This window comes from Plutella xylostella, chromosome 25 (genome assembly GCF_932276165.1).
Source record: "Plutella xylostella chromosome 25, ilPluXylo3.1, whole genome shotgun sequence".
Taxonomy (NCBI): Eukaryota; Metazoa; Arthropoda; class Insecta; order Lepidoptera; family Plutellidae; genus Plutella; species Plutella xylostella.
The window spans coordinates 3572045-3595776 of record NC_064005.1 but is presented as its reverse complement, the minus strand read 5'-3'; the positions used below and the strand labels follow the sequence as shown (position 1 = coordinate 3595776).

At 40.7% G+C, this 23732-nt stretch overlaps 1 protein-coding gene across 1 annotated transcript in view; it reads left to right on the top strand.

Annotated features, from left to right (window-relative positions):
• Positions 1-23732, top strand: part of LOC105380823 (zinc finger protein 541) — a 168931-nt gene that overhangs the window by 125448 nt on the left and 19751 nt on the right. The window contains exons 6-11 of the mRNA XM_048630388.1: positions 7431-7567; positions 18841-18959; positions 20112-20254; positions 20571-20599; positions 21008-21110; positions 22028-22137. Coding sequence (XP_048486345.1) covers positions 7431-7567; positions 18841-18959; positions 20112-20254; positions 20571-20599; positions 21008-21110; positions 22028-22137 — 641 coding nt within the window. The remainder of the gene's footprint in view (positions 1-7430; positions 7568-18840; positions 18960-20111; positions 20255-20570; positions 20600-21007; positions 21111-22027; positions 22138-23732) is intronic.

Genomic DNA, 23732 nt, shown 5'->3' with positions numbered 1-23732 from the left:
GAAATGGTTGACCAGCGCCGCCGCCGCCGCCGCCGCCGCCGCCGCCACTCGGAAATATCGACGCAGCCGATCGCTTATGCTCCGGTGCCTCTTTGAAAAAGGCTTGAAACTTCTAGGGCTTTGTCGCCAAAGTCTGTGGGGAAAGTATTGAGATACTTACAGTGGGTAGGTATTTCACTCAGTTATTTTTATAACATTTCTGCCAGAAATTCAGCGACATTTTTATACCAAATATGAGGTATTCATGGCGACTTTCAAAGATCCCCTATACTTTGACAAGAATCCTACGGCGCATTCTCCGAATATTTTAGTTTACCATTGTAGTATGGATAAGATTAAATTTTTACTGATAGGGGCCGCCGAAGACCAATCCAGCCGTCAAACTACAGGATAATGTTGCCAGCTAAGCCACTTTTAATTTTTCTTTCTTCTTCAAGCTTGACGGCTTGATCGTGAATGTAGCCCTTTAGCTTTACAAGCGATAGGCAAAGAAAAAATACGTTTTGACATGAAACGAACGCTTTTCTCTCGCTTAACTCATGTATTTGAGCTTGTGAAAACACATTTTCTTTCACAATAATTAGCATATTTCCTTGTTTTGGAAGTGGGTGAAGGGAGGCGGCTACAAGTGCTGCACTCGAGCGATCCATTACTGCCTCTCTCCGCGCCCGCCTCGCCGTCAATCATGTGAATACTTTCTAAGAAAGCTAATTTATAAACGGAGAACAAACGGAAATTGTGAACGAATTTCTTTCTATGACTGAATGGTTTATTATTATAATATCTGGGACTGTTTATAGATATGGAGTACGCAAGAATAAGCGAAGCGGGTGACTCGGTTGTGGCTCTCATTGGGTACCCCTTCCTGCATTATGTAGCTATATAGGTGTAGATATTATTAATTGGCATAAACATATCGAAGACTTCCTAACGTACACCTCTACACAAGTAGGTATTACGCACAATCATATCTGAAAAGTCGCTCGCTGATGCAAGGTTTAAGCTGTAGGAGCTGTAAGACCACACATTCTGCCTCCCGCTTAGCTTTATCCCGGCGAAGTCGGTTCACCTCCAAAAGCCGTGGTCGCAGCTACGTTATTTATCAGGCTTGTCACGTTTGCCGCGAAATTTATCGCAACCAGCGATGGCTGGAGCCAAGCTGTGACTGTTACACGACAGGCGAGATTGCATAGTATTAAGCAACTGAGCGGGAGCTGAATTACCGCACGAGTTTTGGCGGTACTCGTAACCTTGGCGCTAGCGGGAACGCTGGCAGTTTATAGTTTTGTTTTTCTTCCTTTTTGCTTGTTTACTCTACTTATACGTGAAGAAAAAAGTTAGTATTTTTGACGATTTTTATAAATTGACGCCCTCATTTTTCATATGTAATGAATCATTCTATTTTTTCTGTACTAGAAAGCAACCAAGACACTTTCTATAAATCCTAGCACAGTATAAATTGTGACTCGTATTCGCTACGACACTTGAATATTGTTAGATAACAGATTAGAGCCTTACGGAGTACGTGCACTGTACGAAATGTACTTAAATAAAATGATTTTACGAACTGCCTGAGATAAGCAAGCGACACGCAAACCAAATAAAATATAACCCGAGCACAATATATTTGTTCTCACACACGTAAAGAGCACGTATATTATTATATCATTGGAAATGTCATCAATAAAAATACAAACTGCATGATGAAGTATTCATCTGAACAGGCATAAAATTATGATGTGGTAAGGGTCAATTCAGACGTACCACAACCACACCACAGCCACAACCACATCACAACCACGCCGTGTGGTCGGGCGTATATTTTGTATTGAAAATGAATAATCCAATTCACACGTGCCACATTTTGCCGTTGTCATCGACCACCTGTGTAATACGACCACATCGCAACCACATCGCAACCACATCGCGTCGGCAACTCCGCCACGCGGCGGCGGCACCGCGGCCACCTCCTCTCCCTCTATTAACTGCACACGACCACGTGGTTACCACATCGCAACGACAGCGACAACACAACCACATCGACATTTTGTCGCTGCCACAACGCAACTGCAAAAAGCCGCTGCCACACAATTCACACGTAACCACAGCTTGACCACATTATGTCGCTGCGACGTGGTGTGGTTGTGGTACGTGTGAATGGACAACATTTCATTTTCTTTACCCTATATTTTTATTAGTTATTCGGAAAGTTTATAGAAAATTAGGGGACCCGTATTTTTTTATTTTGTATGTACATAAATTTTTGCATGTTATTTTTAACTTTAAAGTTAATTATTTTAAAACCCGAAGTGATGTCACATATTACGCTCAATTTTTATTTTTGTCTATTGCCTGAGTCTCGCAAAAAAACATAAATGACACTGACAAGTGACATTTAAACGTTGTTTACATGCCAACCAACAAATGGGTCATTTTCAAATAACCTTGATATTTCTGATGATGGAAAGTAGGTACTTATCATGTAAAAAAATAAGCAGAAGCATTTTTTCAGCTGTGTAGGCGGTGGCATGCTCTGGGACATATTATATAGAGGTCATCTCTTAATAGTAAATATAAAAAATTGTCAGAAAGTGTCAGAACAGAATTAATGAAAATGACCCAAATAAACAACAACGTCACGATAAAACGTCAACGTCAATCAAAAATGAAAGTGTCAGTTACTTTGTTTTTAAATCTATAGGCTTTGATCATCAAAATGCATCGCACCTGATGCATGACGTCATCAGCACTTTTTTACTATTTTATGATTTTCTCGAAAATGATACATCCAAAAAATACAAAAACATTTTTTTGTGGCCTTTAGAGCTAAATCTCGAAATGGTTAACGATTTATAGCAGCTTTAGTTTTTTGAAATGTTGTCCATTGACGCTAACACTTTGCACATTTGGAAGCTACTATGAAGTTACACTTAACGGCATTTAGACGGCGAAACGTTTCAAATTCTCTTACTGTCTGTACATTTCGAGATTACACACTAAATAGACACATGTCGGCGTCGCTCAGACAAGCGTCTACATTTACATTCCGTGTCCCCCACGTGTGTAGACATTAGACAAGATGGATGGCGGAGACTGCGCGGGGTAATAGCAGATATAACTGTATACGGAAAATTGAATAGAAGGGAAGTAATAAAGCTAATAATTTCCACATCCGTGAGCGCGGAGACGACGCCAAATTACCTCGTCGGTGTCGACGCCTGCAGAGGTAATGTCGACACTCACACACGAACGCCTTGTTGACACACACACACGCACACACAATGTCAAGACTCACAAACGCACACGACGCCGGAAAATACGAGTACAACGAGCTTTTATAATTGACCGTTAGCGAACGCCCGCTGAAGGAAAAGATTTCATAACATTGCGCAAGTCGCTCTTCATTGTATTTTTACTCCCGGATTTATTTTTAGTGCAAAAGTCAAAATAAACCGACATAAAAATAGTTTATTGCACGTTTAAAAACACTAGAGCGTATCCACAACCCTCTTTATTGTCATGGACCGACCCATAGTTTCTGCCAGTTTGATGGATCGCGCTTCTGTGGCCCATTTATTTGATACGATCCCTTTCATCCCGAATGATATAATCAATTGCGACCTAAACATTCACATAAAATGTATCATTGTGACATTGTTTGATAATACTACGTTTTACACACACAATACATAATGTCTCCATTTCAAATTCGGTAACGTAATATGTATATGTAACGTTATTTTGAATACAACACCTTTTCACAAAAAAAAATATAGGTAAAATTCTCTAGAGAAGAATTTGAGCTCTTGACGATACAAAGGTAGGTTATTTTTATTATATATGTAGTAATGTAGTAAAAGAGATGCCTATTTATACAAACACTGAATCAGATGGGAGCTAAGCCAAAGTAATTTGTATCATTGATGTTTGTCAACGCGCAGCGCTGGCCGCTGTTACTATTAGGACCAGTTTACTCAGACCATTGATAGCTCAGTCTCTATTCACCAATTCCGGTTTTATGGATAATCCTACAAATATAGGGATATAGGGGCAGTGCCAATGTACACTAACAGTTATGGCTGTGGGCGGTCACTAAGCAAACATATCAGTTACAGTAAGATGATTAATACATATTCTCCTGAGGCCATTTTGATATTTGATTATTATTTAGATAGACTAGAATTGACTAGATGAAGTTCTGACTGTAAAGAAGTGAACAGTTACAGGCAATATTCAAAATATTTCATTTTAACGTAACTGATCAACTCACCTACTCTGCACTCGTGGAATTTACGTTCTATAACTTTTTACTTTGAGAGGAACCTTCAATAAAACCTGAAACTTTCTGCAGAAGCCTTAAAAGCAGTCCCTTATTACGCATCAAAACTCAGCCCAAATACGTCGTAAAAAAACTTGAATCGTCAATAGATAAGCTTCCCTCAAGGTAAAACTCTTTGTTCCACCTCCTCTTTTCTTTGTTACCCTGGTACATTGTGCGCCGCGCATGGCGGCCTTGGATTGCTATTAAAATGATAAGAAAGAATAAACAGACAACAAAATATGTTTAATAAATACTACCTACAATGAATTAAGTTGAGCTGGCGCCCTCTGTAAATTAAGCCTCTAATAACCTGCTACTGGCCATTTTACTTGGTAGCACTCCATTTATAACCTAAACTCTACATGTAAAGTAAGTCTCAAGCGATTTGAATACAAATATCTCAAAGGCCACCAATCGGGGTGATGGTTGCGGTACATCCGAGCGACATTCAGTTCGATTACAGCCTGCCGAAGGGCATATCGAGTTGAAAGCGCCGCGGCCATCGCCATTAGTTAATGAATCTCGACCGAGAGCGACCCGACTCAAGCCGTGAGTGACATTCTCGAGATAGACCCCCCAGAGAACGTGCAATCTGCATGTTCATGTATAGGGTATTGACACATTTGCTAACTATGGGCTTAACGTTTATTTGTATAGTTTCGAATGTTCTTTTTTATTATATTGATTATAAAGCTATGTAGATTAGTAAAAAATATTAAAAACTTAGTAGGTATAATATTATGATATTCTAACTACAAGTTGCCAATTGGCACCGATGCTATATGCGAGCATTGATCACTACTACAAAATTATAAAACTCGCTGCCTGTTGATTTGTCCCTAATTATATTAATGTACTTAGTCGTTTATGCGTTCCACGTATTTTAAAATGAAGGAGGTCGAACAATTGTTTACTTTCTTATCTTCATTACAGTAGCACTCGCTAGACATCACTCGCCAAACATAAGAAGGTACTTTAATACATATTATGATTATCATGAATAATTTTCCTATCTCCATATGGGTTCATATTTTTGTGTGAGTTAGAATTTTATGTCGGTGCGGGAAGACTTTATTTTACAGCCTGTAAGGATAAGTTTTAGTGAACCCTTAATTTTATGTAAGGATTATTTTTTATTGGGGGCAATATTATGTCAATAAATAGGTATTCAGTAACGCTGTATAGTACCTGAATTAGTTACAAAGATACATTTAATTATAATTGCTATAAAGTTGGAGTCTTATATTTTGTAAACATTTGAACTGGCACCTGCCGTGTACGTGCACCCACGATGTACGACTTGAAGTTATTCTAACTGCTGAAGAAAGTTCCCTCGGGGTTCTTTCATTAGGAACAAACTTTGTTTCGGCCCCGGAGGCAGCGCGGCGCGTTGACTGGCAACACCACAATTATAACGAAGCCAGTTTATTTTACTTTATTTTTAAAGCCACGAGGTTCTTTAAAAGGCATTTTCTAGCAGTCTTTTACAGTGACATAAATTATTCAACAAGCGAGGAACTTCGTTTTTTCCCGTCTCCCTTTGTTACTGATGTGCCCTTCCTCCGAGAGATCGGACATCATTTTTCTCCCTTCCATTAGCGGGCTCCGCTTAGTTAGGGGCTAATGTGAAACGTCTAGAAATACACACATATCAGTCTATAGAAGGTCCATCTAATGGCTCCGGCGAGCGACAATGAATGGTCTGTTATGGACGGCATCAATCGGAACCCCAGATCCGATTTGAATCGGTCCGGAGCGGAGGCTCGAGCCGCCGGTCTCACCGCCGCCATTGTGGGCAGGTATATCGCGCCTGATTGCAATCTAGCGCCGAACTGCGCGACAATGCCTTAGATCAAACGCTCTCTATTGAGTATGTCCTCCATGGCGCCCTCCTCCGATGATTAAAAGCAAGATCGTGTCTGCCTTCTCACCCCAGCACATGCCAATATGATGTTAACAAGACTCCCGTGCATAGCGGTCCTCACATTGTCCGTTTCACATAAACCTACTATAATTAGTGGCTGGCTGAGCTCAAAATTGGTGATTGGGGTAGGTGTTGCTTACACGCAGCATTTATGTGCAATTGCAGTATCGAGTGAGCCGGCGGTCGCTAATTATTCTCGATTATTCCGTGCACGCTGCGCTGGGCGGGCGGATCGGGCGACTATCGAGTTTCGTTTCATGAACCCGGCATTCTCGCCCTCGCCAACTTCCTCCTTTCATTCGAATGAAATTGTTTCAATACGCAAGCATCCTGCTAATTCGAGATTTTTTGCAGCTCAGCGGCACAGAAATATCGCACATTTTTGCCAATTGGAAGCAGAAAATTAGGAACGCCGAAAACAACATGTTTTAATAACGCTGATATTAAATCATGTTAAACAGTGAGCGATTTTGCGAAGTGGGCTTGAAACTGGGTCGTAAATTTGCATAGCTATAATGCAAATCCTGGTGATTCAATATACTGATAAAAGTTCTGAATGTACTGCTGTAGTTTATGTTACTTTAGTTCGATTCCATCGGTTCAATTTCCGTTGAAAAATGCAATCCTTGGTATCATCCTAACTAATATTATAAATGCGAAAGTAACTGTGTCTGTCTGTCTGTCTGTCTGTCTGTCTGTTACTCTTTCACGCCAAAACTACTGAACGGATTTGAATGAAATTTGGTATACATATGGTATAGACCCTGGGAAAGAACATAGGCTACTTTTTATCCCGGATTTCCCACGGGAAAACTTTTTAAGGCGAAGCGAAGCTCGCGGGAACAGCTAGTATTTTATAAAAGTACCTTCATATTTTTCCTGGTAACCTATCTCATATATCATTCATAATACATACACTGTACATAATAATATATTTGTATTGCCGTTGCGGGTTACCGTTACGAAATGAGGGAATTACAATTATGTTTTCATGACAAATACTTTTTGTTTATTCATTTATTTGCGCGACCTTCTTCACCTCACATCCATCACACGAGTCACAGTAGTACATTGTGGCTGTAGTCTTTAAGCCCCCTCCAAGACATAATAGTTATTGCCACAAGTTTAAGATTAGAGGACACCTTTGCCCTTTCCCCCACATTAATATTACTTATTTGTCCTCAGACTGCCTGTCGTCGAGCAGCTTCCTGAGCGGGCTGGCGACGGTGTCGGTGGCGGTGGCGGGGCTGGAGCGCCCGGCGGCCAGGAAGCCGCGCCCCAAGCCCGCCTCGCCCAACCGACAGGGGCCCCAGCAGTGTCAGGTCAGTGAGAATTTACGAGACTGTTTACCTATCACGTATTTGTTTTGACAACCATTTTGACATCGCGGTAGGGTGGCGGTAGGTCCCCAGCAGGGCGATCACGAACAATATAGAATCGAATGCGAGTGTGACTAGTGTCAACTTGACAGCACTTTCGAACACTTTTTACCGATCGAATTGACAGTTGTCGCACTCGCATTCGATTCTATACGTTAGCTCTGTTTTTCGTGATCGCCCTGCTGAAGGCGGTAGGATATGAGTAAAATTTTATAGCCCGTAGGATGAATGTCGAAACTCATGTTATTAGTTGCGGGTGATCTATTCATATACTATTTAGTTTTATTAATTATCTTCCATTGTGCTAAACCTAGTCTTGATTGTGCGAACATAATTACGTGTGAACAATAATGACAATAACAGATACGAAATGTTATCACACAAAAACATCACGGAGAAACGTCTTCATAAATATGTGGCGGAAACAGAAAACCAATCACAAAAAATACTGGCCAGGAATCAATAAAAAAAACATAACGCTAATAAAGAAAAGCGAATCCAATCGAAGCCCCGGCGGGGCGTGCTTAGATAAAATAGATAAAAATGACCTCTATACATGACCGTACGTGACGTTTTCGGGCCGGCCCGCTTCCGACCCATCACCGCCGCTCGAGCGTGGCGTTTGCTTCAATTTGTCCCTCTAGTTACGCAACAAAGGGCCGGCCATAACATTTTTACTATCACCCTGTATTAAGGATAACCTCGACAGATGACAGATGAGATCCGGCGAGATATGCTCGAATCTGTAACTTAATAACAAGAAATTCATCATTTATAACAAAGAATCCGAATAAAAACAGATAAAAAAAACGGCCAAGTGCGAGTCGGGCTCGCGCACAAAGGGTTCCGTAGCAGCAAATATAATAAACTTTAAATCAACCTATCTCAAAAACTATAAGAGATACTTTGATCAAACCAAAAATCGTTGAAAGAGTTAATTAGCATGCATCACCTCTATTTTTTTTAGAATTTTATACCCCGTAGTTATAAAAATAGAGGGGGGGGGGGACATACTTTTTACGACTTTGAGAGCTGATATCTCAAAAACCGTTCACTTTAAGAAAAATGTTTTATTGAAAACTTTATATCATTTTAAAAGACCTTTCCATTGATACCCCACACGGGTATGTACATCGAAAAAAAAATTTCATCCCTCAGTTACATGTATGGGGGGCCCCACCCCCAATTCTTTTTTTTACTATTTAGTGTCATATTTTTGTAGCGGTTCATACAACACATATTCCCATCAAATTTCATCACTGTAGTACTTATAGTTTCCGAGTAAATCGGCTGTGACAGACGGACAGACGGACAGACGGACAGACGGACATGACGAAACTATAAGGGTTCCGTTTTTGCCATTTTGGCTACGGAACCCTAAAAATACCGACGTAATTTGCATTTTAGGAACGAGGTCCCAAAAACGATAAAGTTTATGTACCAAGCTTACAGAGCTTTTCATAAAACTTGCAAATTGAATGCGTGAGCGTGCATGAAATAGACATAGAGGTCAAAAAAGGTATTACAAACCAATCCATGTACCCGCGCTGAGTACATGGAAAAGTCCAACTATCGGTTTTTGTTTCTTTGCTCCATTTAATTTATACAAAAATACGTTTCGAATTTTAAAATTCATTTCTGACGGAATTCGGCGAATTTCTGTGTGATTCGCCAAAACTATAAAATATTATTTTTTGCATGCCTTTAATAATTGAAAGAACTCCACAGTAAGAATAATAATAACAATATATTTCGATACGAGTGCGGATTTTTTTAATGGTATGCGCGTTATTTCGTGTATACTCGCAAGGTGTATTGAAAATAGTCCCGTAGCTTTACGTTTGTACTCCACTACCTATCGTGCAAACACTGGCGTACTTGACTGTGAAATGATCAACTATTATGTCGATGTCAACACCGGAGGTTGGTGTTTTAATGTAGTTTATATTGGAGCTTAAACTAAACCTCATGACCAGTTAAAACTTTATTAAAGTAGAGTAAAACGTATCAAGAAACTCTATCTTACTCGCAAAACAAATATTTTACTTGTCGTTGACATTACACGTATCACTTAATCAAGAATGCCATAAACAACAGCGCTCGTATTCTCTTACCCGCTGAAAGAGCCAGTAAATGCCTCGACACTTAAATCCTCTTCAGTGTTTCATTTCCGAACGATATTTTTTCTATCAACGGGTCCGCACGCGAAGCTCACACACGTGTCGTTATCAAATACACGCGAACCAATTTCATACTTCTGGCTGGCCACGTGATTTTGAAATCTATTCCCCTAGTTTTACAGTTCCCAGTTAGCGAGAGGTAGAGTTGGTAATATTCTTTTTTCTTGAACGCCCCAATCCATGAGGCTTATTTTCTTATTCCCAAGCGCTGCGGGTAACATCTCTATCCCACTTTGTTTGAAGGGTGCGTGGCTCAAAAGGAAAACAAAGGCATTCTTTTGTTACCAACGTCTGTTAAAGACTGCTCACGCAGGAAATATATTTTAAATGTATTTATTAGCAGCCGTTTCTGTATTAGCCTTAGTAAAACAAAATATGTAAGTACTTTCTCTTGTTATTGGTTACTCAATATTGAGTTTGTTTTATACATATATATTATGTTGCTAAACTATATTCGATGGTTTACAAACTGACCGAAATCCAACAGAAAATCATTCAGCGAAATACAAATGTATGGGATGAAGTCAGCCACACAAAGACGGGAATCTGTGTTTATAGGTCAGCCGAATGTGAGGCGGGGGCGGGGGTGCGGGGGGCGGGGGCATAGACCCGCGTCTACCTTCCACGCTATTGTTCGATGTTTTGAGACGAGCCTTATTACCGAACGACCTTGACCGGGGATTTCATGGAAATCAGATACAATTTTAGATTATTGCTTATTGGGAAGTGCTTCTGTTTCATTGTTAGGTACTTGATAATAATCAAGTTGTCTCCTTGAGTTACTGGCAGTTCAGTCGATTTAACATCAAGGTAATAAATGTATAATTGTAAAAGGAAAATTGGTTATAAAGAGCCATTCTTTACTTTACTAGGAATCGGAGCAATAAGATTTTATCTTTATAATACATACACTGTACCTATGGGTTCCGCTCATCTGGCATAATCTTTATTGACCAAAACTCATTTCGCATAACTCGTATGGTCTAAACTTTTTTGGCCGAACCATCACTTTGTCAAGACTTATGTGGCATAAGGCTCGTTTCGTCTAAAACTCTTTAGGCACAATCTTTAAACACCTAAGTTTCGTTTGCTCAAATTTATGTTCGTCTATACCTATGTATAATCTTGTTTCTCCTAATGTTATCTAAATAAAAAATATATTAAGTATGTAGTAAATGTACAAATTGTGGTATTTTTCTCCTACATCCCGAAAATCACGATATTGTATGATCAAAAAATCGAAAGTTAACGACCAATATAATTATTACAAACCCCATGAGATCGAAACCTAAAAATAGGTGCGACGACGAGCAAAGCGAGGAGGAGCGTGTTAGGTGCACATGTTCATCAAAACCAAAGCGGAGCGCAGCGAAGCGGAGCGGAGCGTTTTCCAAACAGCGGAAACAATACAAGGCACCAGTTTGCGCTATGTAGGGAGACGCTCCGTCAAAGTTAAAGCCAAACGAATATTATTACTTTGTATAAACCTATGCCATAGCATTATTAGGCTATTCAAGATTTGGCCATACCATTATTAGGCTAAACAATGTTATGCGAAATAACTTTTTACTAAACGAGATTTATGCCATACGATTTACGGCGTAACGAGACTTTGACCAAACGTTACTATGCAATATGAGATTAGGCAAAAAAATCTTATGCCAAAAAAGGTAGAACCCTGTACCTATACACCAGACAAGTCAAAAGACTGGAAAAATCTGATGCTTAAATTGATATTATTGATCTCTTTGAATATATTCTGCATAAGCAATAAAAATATTTGCATTCAAATTTGTATAAATAAAACCGCAAAGCGCAAATATGAGATTCATTTTTTTGTTTACTTCATTGCATAGAGTGGCCATATATGCAACGTATTTATCCTCATAGGATAAATAAATAACGCTCTAAAAGGAACGACATAAATAAATATTGAATCATGATGGGGGAGTGATTGAAATACCTTTAATAACGTGTTTCATAATTGGAAACCATACTAAGTACTGAGTGGGGACGAGTATCTGCAGATATCGATCGCTGAAAATCCCGTAATAATTGCCTGAGCTAATAGTATTGATAGTCCGCGCCAATTAAAGTTTATAGTAGTTGGGTCACTCGGCCCATCTGACCCTTGTCTCTCTGTTCTGTCACTACCCAGATACACCTACATCTAAACAGAATTACGCAAAATGGCCACAAGAAAGCAACTTATTTTAAGAAAATATTATTTTCTCCCGTGATTAGTTACCGTTTAAATGGATATTCTCAAGAAAATTCCGGTTTACAAGTAGCTTTAGCTGTAACCTTTCACATAATTAAATATAATGTACATTTCCAACACATAAAAACGAAAATCATTTATTATAACCCGCTACGGGCTACGAGCTACGGGCTACGATATGCTACGGCGCCCCGTAGCACGCCGCGGCGTAGGCCAATCGCTTATCTACAGATATCCTTGAAAAAAAACAAGTGATAGTATTTCTCAATATCCTATCACTTCTCTACTAATAACTAAGTAATAAATAAATAAATAAAATAAAGCTATACATAATATTGTTTCGTGCATAAATATAATTTACGTTCCATCCAACCTTCCAGCGCCAAAAATCTGGATTGGACGGCTGCCATTATTGGATTGATCTGTTTCACGCAAACATAAACTTCGCTTATTTCTACTATTGACATTATATTTTCATACAAATAAATCAAAGAAGCATGAAAATTCCATAATGTAATAAAAAAGGTGAAATTTGAAATACTTACTCGTACATTCAGAGTGAACACTTTCATCATAACTGAATTTATGCCGGCAACCTCAAACTAAGCTAGTAATCCTTAAATCTCGGTAAATCTAGGTGGATATCTCGACAAAGCAGTTGGAATTAGGACCCATCCGGTGATGCAGAGGGCGGGAGGTGTGGCAGGGTGTGGGTCCCGAGCTTCAAGGACCTAGCTGAAAAGCCCCCGTCGCAGCCCCCGGCACAAGGCCCCGTCACAGCCCCCGTGGAAAACCCCCCTCCGCATGGCCCCCGCCATCACGCCCGGGCCGCGGGCCACGTCACGACTCACTCACCTGCCAGACTCATTCATGCCGCAACTTTTAATAGGTAACTCTATCCGGCATGCGGGTGTTCAGTTTACCCTTTCACGTTCATCTACACAAAGGCCTGAAAATACCGATTAATTTCCATTTGTGCCAAAAATCTGTTGAACAAAAGATGGATCACGACATGGACACGTCTAAAATGGATGAGAATTGGGGACCGTCGTCACATTAACGATGTGTGTTTACGAACCGCGAGGTGCGATTACCTACTCACTTACTCGGACCGGCTGTTTGCCGACGGACACCCGGCAAAAATAAATCTTGATCCCCCGCGATAAGAGACGTTTCAGCAATGTCAACGGCAAATACGCGGAAGAAACGTTTTATTGTAAAGCTCAACAAGGATATTGCGTTGATCCCGAAACAAAACTTGTACACACGCGCGGGCTGATCGCGGCGGCGGCGGCGGCGGAGCCCCGAGCGGGGCCGGGCCGCCGCCAAGTGTTGGCTTAACTCGACGGAATATCAATCTCCTACCTATTTCACATTATATTTATGTTTGTAAGTGGATCTTCTTTTGTTTAGGCAAGGTGAATAAACCTTCTAAAACCAGGTGCCTTAAAATTTCCATACCCGAATTGGAAATTTTCGTTTTGTTTGGAGAACCGGTTCAGTTTACAATTTAAATTGTCAAAGAAAAACAAGACACGCTCATTTGTCAGTAGGAACGGCAAAGGTTCAAAATAATAATGTCGTATTTTCAGTGCCAACGAAGATATTATCTGAATCGTAGTCAAAGATAGTAGGCACTAGAGTAGCAGTGAATGAAACAAAAGAAGTGAGAAATAAATGAATGTACAATAGTCGAACAAGGGAGACGCGGGGAATACTGACGGGCAAACAGCTGATGAACTGGCGAAAAATATTAAGCAACGACTATATCGAATAGTCCTTTAATCAAAGTGGAATATCACGTACAAATACATAGTAGTAAAAAACAAAAGGGGTCAACATCGTTATTACGTATAAGTTTTAATTATATAATACCTACTCGTGAAAGGGAGGTTTTTTATGACTACAAATAGGTATTCTGATAACTTCGACTTCTTCTGTCTGTAACTAGATATTACAGTGACTTAATTTTTTAATTGGAAATTAAGTTTCTGTTACAAAATAAACCTGAACAGTAGCATTTCTTCCATCAAAGTCCACAATGTCAACACTAGTTATTGCCCGCCGCGAACAGTGGCCGCCGTGGTCGGCATGCCAATGACAAACCTCAAAGCCACTGATTAAAAGTGCCACTGAAAAGAATGTTCCTATTGTCCGCTACTCGATATAGAAGTCACGTCTTGAAAAGCAAAAATTGCTTTTTATTAAATTTATTATTGTTTGACTTGACTGTATTTTTATGGAGTTTTTATTGCAGCGACTTAAATAAATAAATAAGATGGTGCACTCCGTTTGCTGTTTTATGTATGTAGAGAAGCTATAAATTATCTCTTCTAACCCCCTTATTCATAAAAAAGTTACTGAACGGATTAACTATTGAACTGTTCTGTCCCTCTCTGACAGAAAACAATTTGTTCTTTGACAGAGAGTGACAAAACAGTTCAATAGCTAATCTGTCCAGTAACTTTTTTATGAATAAGGGGGTAAGTATATTATTTTGTTGCAGGTCATCTATGATTAATTATTTGAGAAATACAATTCATCTCGTGTAGACTGACATGTGTAGTACTACTCTCTAATTTCACACATAAGTATAACATAAATTGAAATGGAAATGCATCTAACATATTGCATTGCAATAGCCATATCAATTTTCAAACACACATATTCAAATGGATTTGCCAGTAAGTTGCCCCCTACGTGAGCTCAGTAACAAGCTTAGGTGGTTCCCAGTCACACGCCTGGGACTTGCGCATAATTATCAAACGACTCGCTTCATTCATATTTGAATCACACACGTAGTTGCTAAATAATATCCTATTATTCCTAAACGACCCTAATTGGACTTAAAGCGTCTACGGAGTAACTTTATAGCATAGGACGTTTGAACATAAACATCTGAATAGTATTTACTCATTTTTTTAGGATATACACTTTGTAAGATATTATGAAGAGTTTTTTTGTCTCCTCACGAGCTGATGATTATTTATTTTGATTTAATAGTGGTGCCATAACCACTGACCTACTTATCTTTTATGTACGTAGTCTAGTTTATAATTTAATTTAATCTATTATCAGGTAATAAATCCCATAGTGGATTAATTTTTTCCTTGACATAAAATCACTACCATCTTCTATTATAATTAGCGAGTACAGCTTTTCATTGTCTTTTTATCAGAAAAATCTTTTAACTACAAAATTAATATTAGCGTGCTCTGAAGACAAAAGATTTTTCCTTTTATTAACTTCTTAGGGTGTTAACATAAAATGTTGCAAATAATTTTCATGTTATAATATTAGTACAGGTACGAATAAAAAATAACTCGATACACAAAAATTACGATTAGCATGAATTCACGTGCATGAAGAACTTACTCAGAATTCATACGTGAGTTTAATCTGACCTACATTTTCGTTTATCAATACGAATGGAACTAGGTACATATTATGTCATTGTAATGTATTTGAACTGACTGATCGATGTATAACCAAAGAACAACTCGGACTCAGGTGTTTACTCAACACTAGAGATTTGTGGAAACTTGTAAATTGCAATGAACGTCTACCTATCTGATAAATAATTACTTTTAGGTATAGGAGTTTTGATAAAAATCAGTTCAATTCTTGTTATGTACTCTAAGTACTGTAGGTGTAGCTAACAAAGTCCAGTAATGACTCGGGGAATAGTTATTATTTCCATAAATATTCAACGGAGACAATTAACTGCTTAATCCTCTCACAAAGCGTCGTATCTAAAAGTAACACGTAGTTGGTACGATCTGCAAATGGGTCGAAGCGGCGGGTAAGTGCGGGAACAGCCGCGTAGGTGTTATGAGGTGACCTTACCTACTGTAGTTTCGGCGGATATATCCCACACGGTATTACCTATTCGCGCTGGGTTATGACACACTGGGATGTGAGGTTGAACCTTTGAGATATTGTTATTATTTAATTCTCGCAACAAAATGTCTCTCTCTTTGGATACCTGCAACTTAACATGACGTGCAATATGCTCATGTGACTGTAATCCCCGAAGGAATAGTCACGTTTTTCGCAATACCTTGTACTCATGTGATAGGTCGCAAGCTGTTGGACATTTTGGAATGGGTACAAAATTCTTTAAGGTGCACATCTAGATTCTAGATCTTTCCTTACGATCTTTTCTCTTTAAGTTCGTTTCTTACTTTAATTATTTATTGGTATGCAGTAGTGATGCAATATACTTAAATCATAAGTTAGGCCCAAACCCCGAGGCCGCCGGGTGTTCCCGCCACGTCAGCTGAATATTTCAGTAGCTCCGAACATATCGCGTTTCTTACATCTCTTCTGTTGTGTTCGTAAGAGCTTTTGCATCTCTGCTTAAGTTTTTATAATATTGGATAAAGGCCTTTACAAAAAATCTATTTTTGTTACACTCACCCTTAAAACATTATTTGGTATTCAAGGGAGCTTATCCTACGGCTTCTTTTGAGGTTTTTGGGGCGAAAATGTGACGTAAAATTAATCCCATTCATGTTCTTGAATGGTCTCAAGAACTCAGTCATTTATTTTGTCATTGAAGTTTATGATTAATGGGCCCTCATCGTAGATTAATAGCAAAGTGGGACCTGCACTGAAGAACTTTCTTTTTGATGAAGATTGATGCTTGAAAAATTTGCGTACACGTTAGATAATTATGAGATATACCTACATATTTTGTACGCATGGGTTAATTTCTCAGAGTTAGCTTTAATAAAAAAAATATAATTATAAACAAACACAACACCCGACTGCACGCTAAAAAAGACGAAAACAAGCCCCAATGTTAATGGAAAGTATCGCAGGCGGGGACCAGCAGAGGGTTCACCATTTAGCTGAATGTGACTTAGATAGTGTACCTTGTGTGTCGGTCAAGTTGGTCCCCGCCTGCGATACTTTCCATTAACATTGGGGCGTGTTTTCATCTTTAAAGCGTGCAGTCGGGTTGTTTGTTTGTTTATAATTATGTTTTTTTATTTGTAACCTTTTTGTTGTTTTTATTTTATGAAATTGTATGTTAGTAGTCGAGTTTTAATTTATTAAAACATTTTTTATTTCAATAATTTTGGCGTTGTGATTTAAATAACTACAATATGCATATTTTTGTAATGTGCTAATCAAGCCCTTTCATTTAATACCCCACACAGCATAGTTGGAAAAATATTATTTTTTCGATCATCACTTTATGTCCTCTAGAGGGCGCTTTATACATATTAATATAAAGTCACATAGCCTATAACCATCGCGCAATCAATACGCTTCTAACAATATCTCTTCACATACATCAAAATCTATCAAGCCGTTTAGGCTACAGGAGGGAACAAAAAAACAGACAAACATACATACAAACATACAAGTAATCGAAAAACATTACCCTCCTCCTTCGGCAGTCGGGTAAAAAGGATTCGTGACAAGAAGAATCAACCATTAGTGACACAAATGCAAAGTTGTACCAAATTATACCTATCTTTAATAACATAATTATATTTCATTTAAAAATCAACCACAAGTAAAACCTACTATGTATAATATAATATACATTCCTACAATTTGTTAAATAAAGATTAAATAAAATGTTCCGCAAGGTTCAATAAACACGTTTTTCAAGGTGCTTAAGCTTTACTGACTGACCGATAAAAGCATCTCTAATATCTTCCTTAGCACCATGTAGCGACCACTAGTGCCGGCTGCCTCGATGTTTATAAACTAACAAATGGCAAATAAAACGTGAATGATGGCTTTTCCCTTTATTGTGCTCTTCAAATCGATACTATAGTTTTCCTTCCATGATGAATGGACACTTTCAACGGAATTGCAGCCTTTTGGGAAAGGAAACATTAAGAGTTTGAGTTTAGAAGAAGTAGAGATAATAAGTTTATATTCCATAGGCACTAAAATAAATAAATAAACGTGTGTGTTTTTTTTTATTTAAATGTTATTAACAACTTTGAGATGTGCAGTATGTACAGGAGCTAGTCGTAACTCGATCTTAAAATAAAACTAAAATAACGATAACGATATACTCCACTATAACAGAACTTTGCTCCAAAAGCACACGTGAATTCGGTCTTCATGACAAAATTACATTCCACGCTCTATTAACACTGTGAAAGGACGGAGCGTCCACATCCACAGTTAAAGAGGCACTCGAGAGGCCCGGAGAGGACACAAGAGGACGAAATAAAAACAGCATTGAACGAAAGGTCACCTAATTAGATAAAGGACAAACATGGTGGAAGAGGTCAACCCTCTCTGGGGTCGCGTCGCTTGTTTCATCGCCTGAAGGGAATTTTAGGATAGTTCTGACAAAATTGGATATTTACTTCGTTAAACGTGTGTAGTTAGGAACGGTTTGTTGGTTTTAATGTTGTTTTTGAGACTTATCCGTATTAATTAATTGGTTCGACAGAACTTTTGGTAGGTACAGTAAAGAGCAGAAATACCTGACCCCTCTCAGAAACATTGTTACTATGAGAGGGGGGTCAGGTTTCTCTGCACCTGACCGTACATATAATCCAGTATTTATAACCTAATTAAGAGTATAAAATAAAACACACATTATATAGGATATTGCAAAAGTAATTCAGCTTGTCATTCTGGACCACTTTTGTCCTACGACTTTCGGAAATTCGCGAAAAAAATAGTAAACCACTATTTGAACGGAGTCAAAACTCGCACTCTCCATGCAAAAAATCCACCTGAGCTACCCCTTTTGGTTTACTCCTGCTTCTTTTTCCACGTATCAGCAGTAATGAGCACCAAACCTCCCAACACTCATGGTGTATTTCCCCCGGCAGGTGTGCAACAAGATCTTCGGCAACGCGTCGGCGCTGGCCAAGCACAAGCTCACGCACAGCGACGAGCGCAAATACGTGTGCTCCATGTGCTCCAAGGCCTTCAAGCGGCAGGACCATCTGTGAGTATCTACTGGGTGTCCAGATAACGCAAACACACAGCCTGGGGGGTTTCGAAGCGCTGCTGCCCGCACCACGACTCTATCTCGTAGTATTAAACGTGCTGATAGCACGGCACCTATTGATAGTTAGTTTTTCGCCGGTTTATACCGATTATACATTACAGAAGGGTGACTATAGAGTATCCATGAGGATCCAGGACATGTACTTCTCGAAAAGTGGAGGGTTATTGCGATATTCTCCACGCTTTGGAGGGTTGGATATACACGCAACAGAAGTATCTGCGAATGTCTCACCTACTGTTAACTAATAAATACCTACACAGTGTTAGTAGCAAGTATTACTCCTTGTATTAAAATAAATTGAGGTTTATGAGCTAGAATATCAAACAAGGATAGACGGACAATGGTGCGAGTTTCTCCAAGACACTTATCCCTCCCTCCACCTCGCCATACTTCCATGAATATTAATGCGTCATCCCCTTCACAAAGTTACGATATTAGCTGAACAGTCAACCCTGACCCAATAAGTTAATTGACAGAAATACTGAGCTGCCATTCACCCAGTACCTACTCCAATTAGAGCGGAATATTATTATTATTTTCAACAGCCAACAGCTTATAGAATATGGTTTTGACGTTTTCAAGGAGATTCAAAGGGAGCTTACGATCATTTGGGTGATGATTGGAATGCCGCGTCAAAGGTGAGCCGTAATTATATCAGCTGTTCCGCGTCTGTAATTATCGTTTGTAGTGTGGAATAACTAATTATGTTCAGAGTTCGGAGCTGGCATAACACGCTGCTGGCACTATAGTAATTAACCGAGAATATGATCCTAAGGAAGATGGTGTTCTTTAGCGATATCAAACATGATATTATAATAATAACGGCTAGAAACACTAGTTTTTTTCTTGTTATTACTCGTGTATAATTTATCCAATACTTGCGTATGTTATTATATTCACGCCACCTCTTTAAAGGAGTGCCAAATATTCCAAATACTTATGCTTGGACCAATAAACTGTAGTGCAACTGAAGCGTTTCATGAACTCTGGTTCTCCCATGTATTTGGTCAAATCGCTACTGGTGTCTACCCATTTGCCCTTCAACCGTACATGTACAATCACCATCCAATGAGGCATTTTCTATCGCAGCAACGGCCACATGCTGACGCATCGCAACAAGAAGCCCTACGAGTGCAAGGCGGAGGGCTGCGGCAAGTCGTACTGCGACGCGCGCTCGCTGCGCCGACACACCGAGAACCACCACCAGCCCGCCGCCAACAAGACTCTCATAGGTATGTACACACACACACACACACACACACACACAGGAGTGCAAGGCGGAGGGCTGCGGCAAGTCGTACTGCGACGCGCGCTCGCTGCGCCGACACACCGAGAACCACCACCAGCCCGCCGCCAACAAGACTCTCATAGGTATGTACACACACACACACACACACACACACACACAGGAGTGCAAGGCGGAGGGCTGCGGCAAGTCGTACTGCGACGCGCGCTCGCTGCGCCGACACACCGAGAACCACCACCAGCCCGCCGCCAACAAGACTCTCATAGGTATGTACACACACACACACACACACACACACACAGGAGTGCAAGGCGGAGGGCTGCGGCAAGTCGTACTGCGACGCGCGCTCGCTGCGCCGACACACCGAGAACCACCACCAGCCCGCCGCCAGCAAGACTCTCATAGGTATGTACACACACACACACACACACACACACACACACACACACACACACACAGGAGTGCAAGGCGGAGGGCTGCGGCAAGTCGTACTGCGACGCGCGCTAGCTGCGCCGACACACCGAGAACCACCACCAGCCCGCCGCCAGCAAGACTCTCATAGGTATGTACACACACACACACACACACACACACACACAGGAGTGCAAGGCGGAGGGCTGCGGCAAGTCGTACTGCGACGCGCGCTCGCTGCGCCGACACACCGAGAACCATCACCAGCCCGCCGCCAGCAAGACTCTCATAGGTATGTACACACACACACACACACACACACACACAGGAGTGCAAGGCGGAGGGCTGCGGCAAGTCGTACTGCGACGCGCGCTCGCTGCGCCGACACACCGAGAACCACCACCAGCCCGCCGCCAGCAAGACTCTCATAGGTATGTACACACACACACACACACACACACCCACACACACACACACACAGTCGTACTGCGACGCGCGCTCGCTGCGCCGACACACCGAGAACCACCACCAGCCCGCCGCCAGCAAGACTCTCATGGGTATGTACACACACACACACACACACACACACACACACACACACACATACACACACACGGTCGTACTGCGACGCGCGCTCGCTGCGCCGACACACCGAGAACCACCACCAGCCCGCCGCCAGCAAGACTCTCATAGGTATGTACACACACACACACACACACACACACACACACACACACACACACAGTCGTACTGCGACGCGCGCTCGCTGCGCCGACACACCGAGAACCACCACCAGCCCGCCGCCAGCAAGACTCTCATGGGTATGTACACACACACACACACACACACACACACACACACACACACAGGAGTGCAAGGCGGAGGGCTGCGGCAAGTCGTACTCTGACGCGCGCTCGCTGCGCCGACACACCGAGAACCACCACCAGCCCGCCAACAAGACTCTCATAGGTACGTACACACACACACACATGAGCCAATCGCTAACATTTAATTTCATATTCTTACAATTAAAATCATACAAATGAATATCTCCACCACTCCTCTTTGCAGAAGTTTGCATGGAGGAAGATGAAACAGTCTCCCATGACTTGTTACATTGCAAAGGCGTGAAGACACTAAAAAACCCTCCGATCTCCGGTGTCCCTCCCGAAATTCATAAGCAACCTAGGTAGCTTGGGTGCCTAATAGCTAGTCACACCATAGGTAAATCATGCATAATGGCCCACCTTAGAGGCTAAATGCGGAAAATCAGCTCGCCATGATAGATAAAATTGTAAGTCATATTCCATTTGATTTCACGTCCTAACATTGTTCCTCTCCCCCGCAGAGTCAGCAGCGTGCAGCAGCAGCAGCGGGTCGTCCAGCAGCTCGAGCAGCGGGGAGCGGCGCGCCCCCTCCCCCCCCTCGCCCGGCCGCTGCCGCCCGCCGCACTCTGAGGTGAGAAGAGTTAAGATTAAAGATGATGATGTACGGTCAAGTGCAGAGAAACCTGAACCCCCTCTCATAGTAACAATGCTTCTGAGGGGGGTCAGGTTTATCTGCCCCTTACTGTACCTTGTCGATGTACAATTCCAATTAATAACCAATTAAATAATGTATAATTTGATAAGGTGCAGGATAGAAGAGCAACCTATAGTGATGATTTAGTATTTAGACAAAACGTATAAAAAGCTTGGATCACAACCACACCAGCGTTGAACTGAAGGAGCAAAAGAATTACATACGTTGGTGAAAATTCCTAAACAAACTTGATGTACGGTGGCCTGCGCCTAAAAGTATACAGGCGGAGTTTTTAAAATAGCGATCTCAAGCTCACATGCTGCTCAAGCACATCCACATAAACACCACTGCTACACACATCACACACAACACGTCCCCGGATTTATAACAGATGTAGCTGGTCCCTTCGTCATCAGGGATCGCTATTTTAAAAACTCTGCCTGTATACTTTTAGGCGCAGGCCACCGTACTTACACTTATTCTAAATGCTATGTTTATGACCCCAGTTATTACCTTATTTTGTATGATGAATTTCACTTACATTTTCATGTTGAAACATTGTATGTCCGATGTCCGTTACCAATTAACGAGTATGGATACAAACCATTAGACCTGAAACTGAATCGGACTTGACCACCACAGATTTCATTTACCAATGTATTTCAATATCAGCACATGATGTGATCGGGCACATTCGAACCGTGAACACTAAGCGGCTTGTTCCTAACTACTAGACCGGTGGTGTTATGTTCTAGTGCTTCCAAAAATATGATAGATTTATTTACCTATCGATAGTTTTCATACATACCTATTCTTGTGTGTGCCTGTAATTATTAGATAAACAATGTGCTAATAAACTCACGGGCAATGAAAAAGTTCCACTCCCAAAATGAGATGATCCCGATTTTTTTTTTAATTTTGAACAAAAAATGTTTTTGGTGGTAATTTGAAATAAACAAGTCATACTAAAGATATCGATAATCGTTTTCGCTGGAAAACGAATACCTGACTTGGCAAAATGCAATGTGAAGAGTATCCATCGTTCATCATCATAATTTTTTATGTTCATGACCAATGCTTCTATCCCCAATCAGAGTAATCAGGAACATAAAGCTCCCTGTATTTTGCCCCATTTTAGTTATTATTTTGTGACTCCGCTCGATCTTTTTTTGCACCTCTTGCCTGCCGATCACTATAATCATTGGCCACAGCATATGTTGTATCTGGTAGTAGCAGCACTCAATATAAGTTTATGCCAGTCGATAGTGACCAAACTATCGATACTTATAACAAACTAGCGGTGACATACCTACCAAGCGGTGTAACTACGCAAGGCAGGCCGACTAATATTAACACCGTGTAAACAAGTAGTATGTTGGTCCTGGTCCCAACTAGGGAGGGTATTCGGAACGACAAGGCGTGGGGGTCACTTAAAGGACATGCTGTAGCGCGCCTACTGTTAATTGCATCTATATCGGACAATACTTTGTTTTTAATGTATTTGTTGGAAATTCGAATAAAAGGGGATGTCG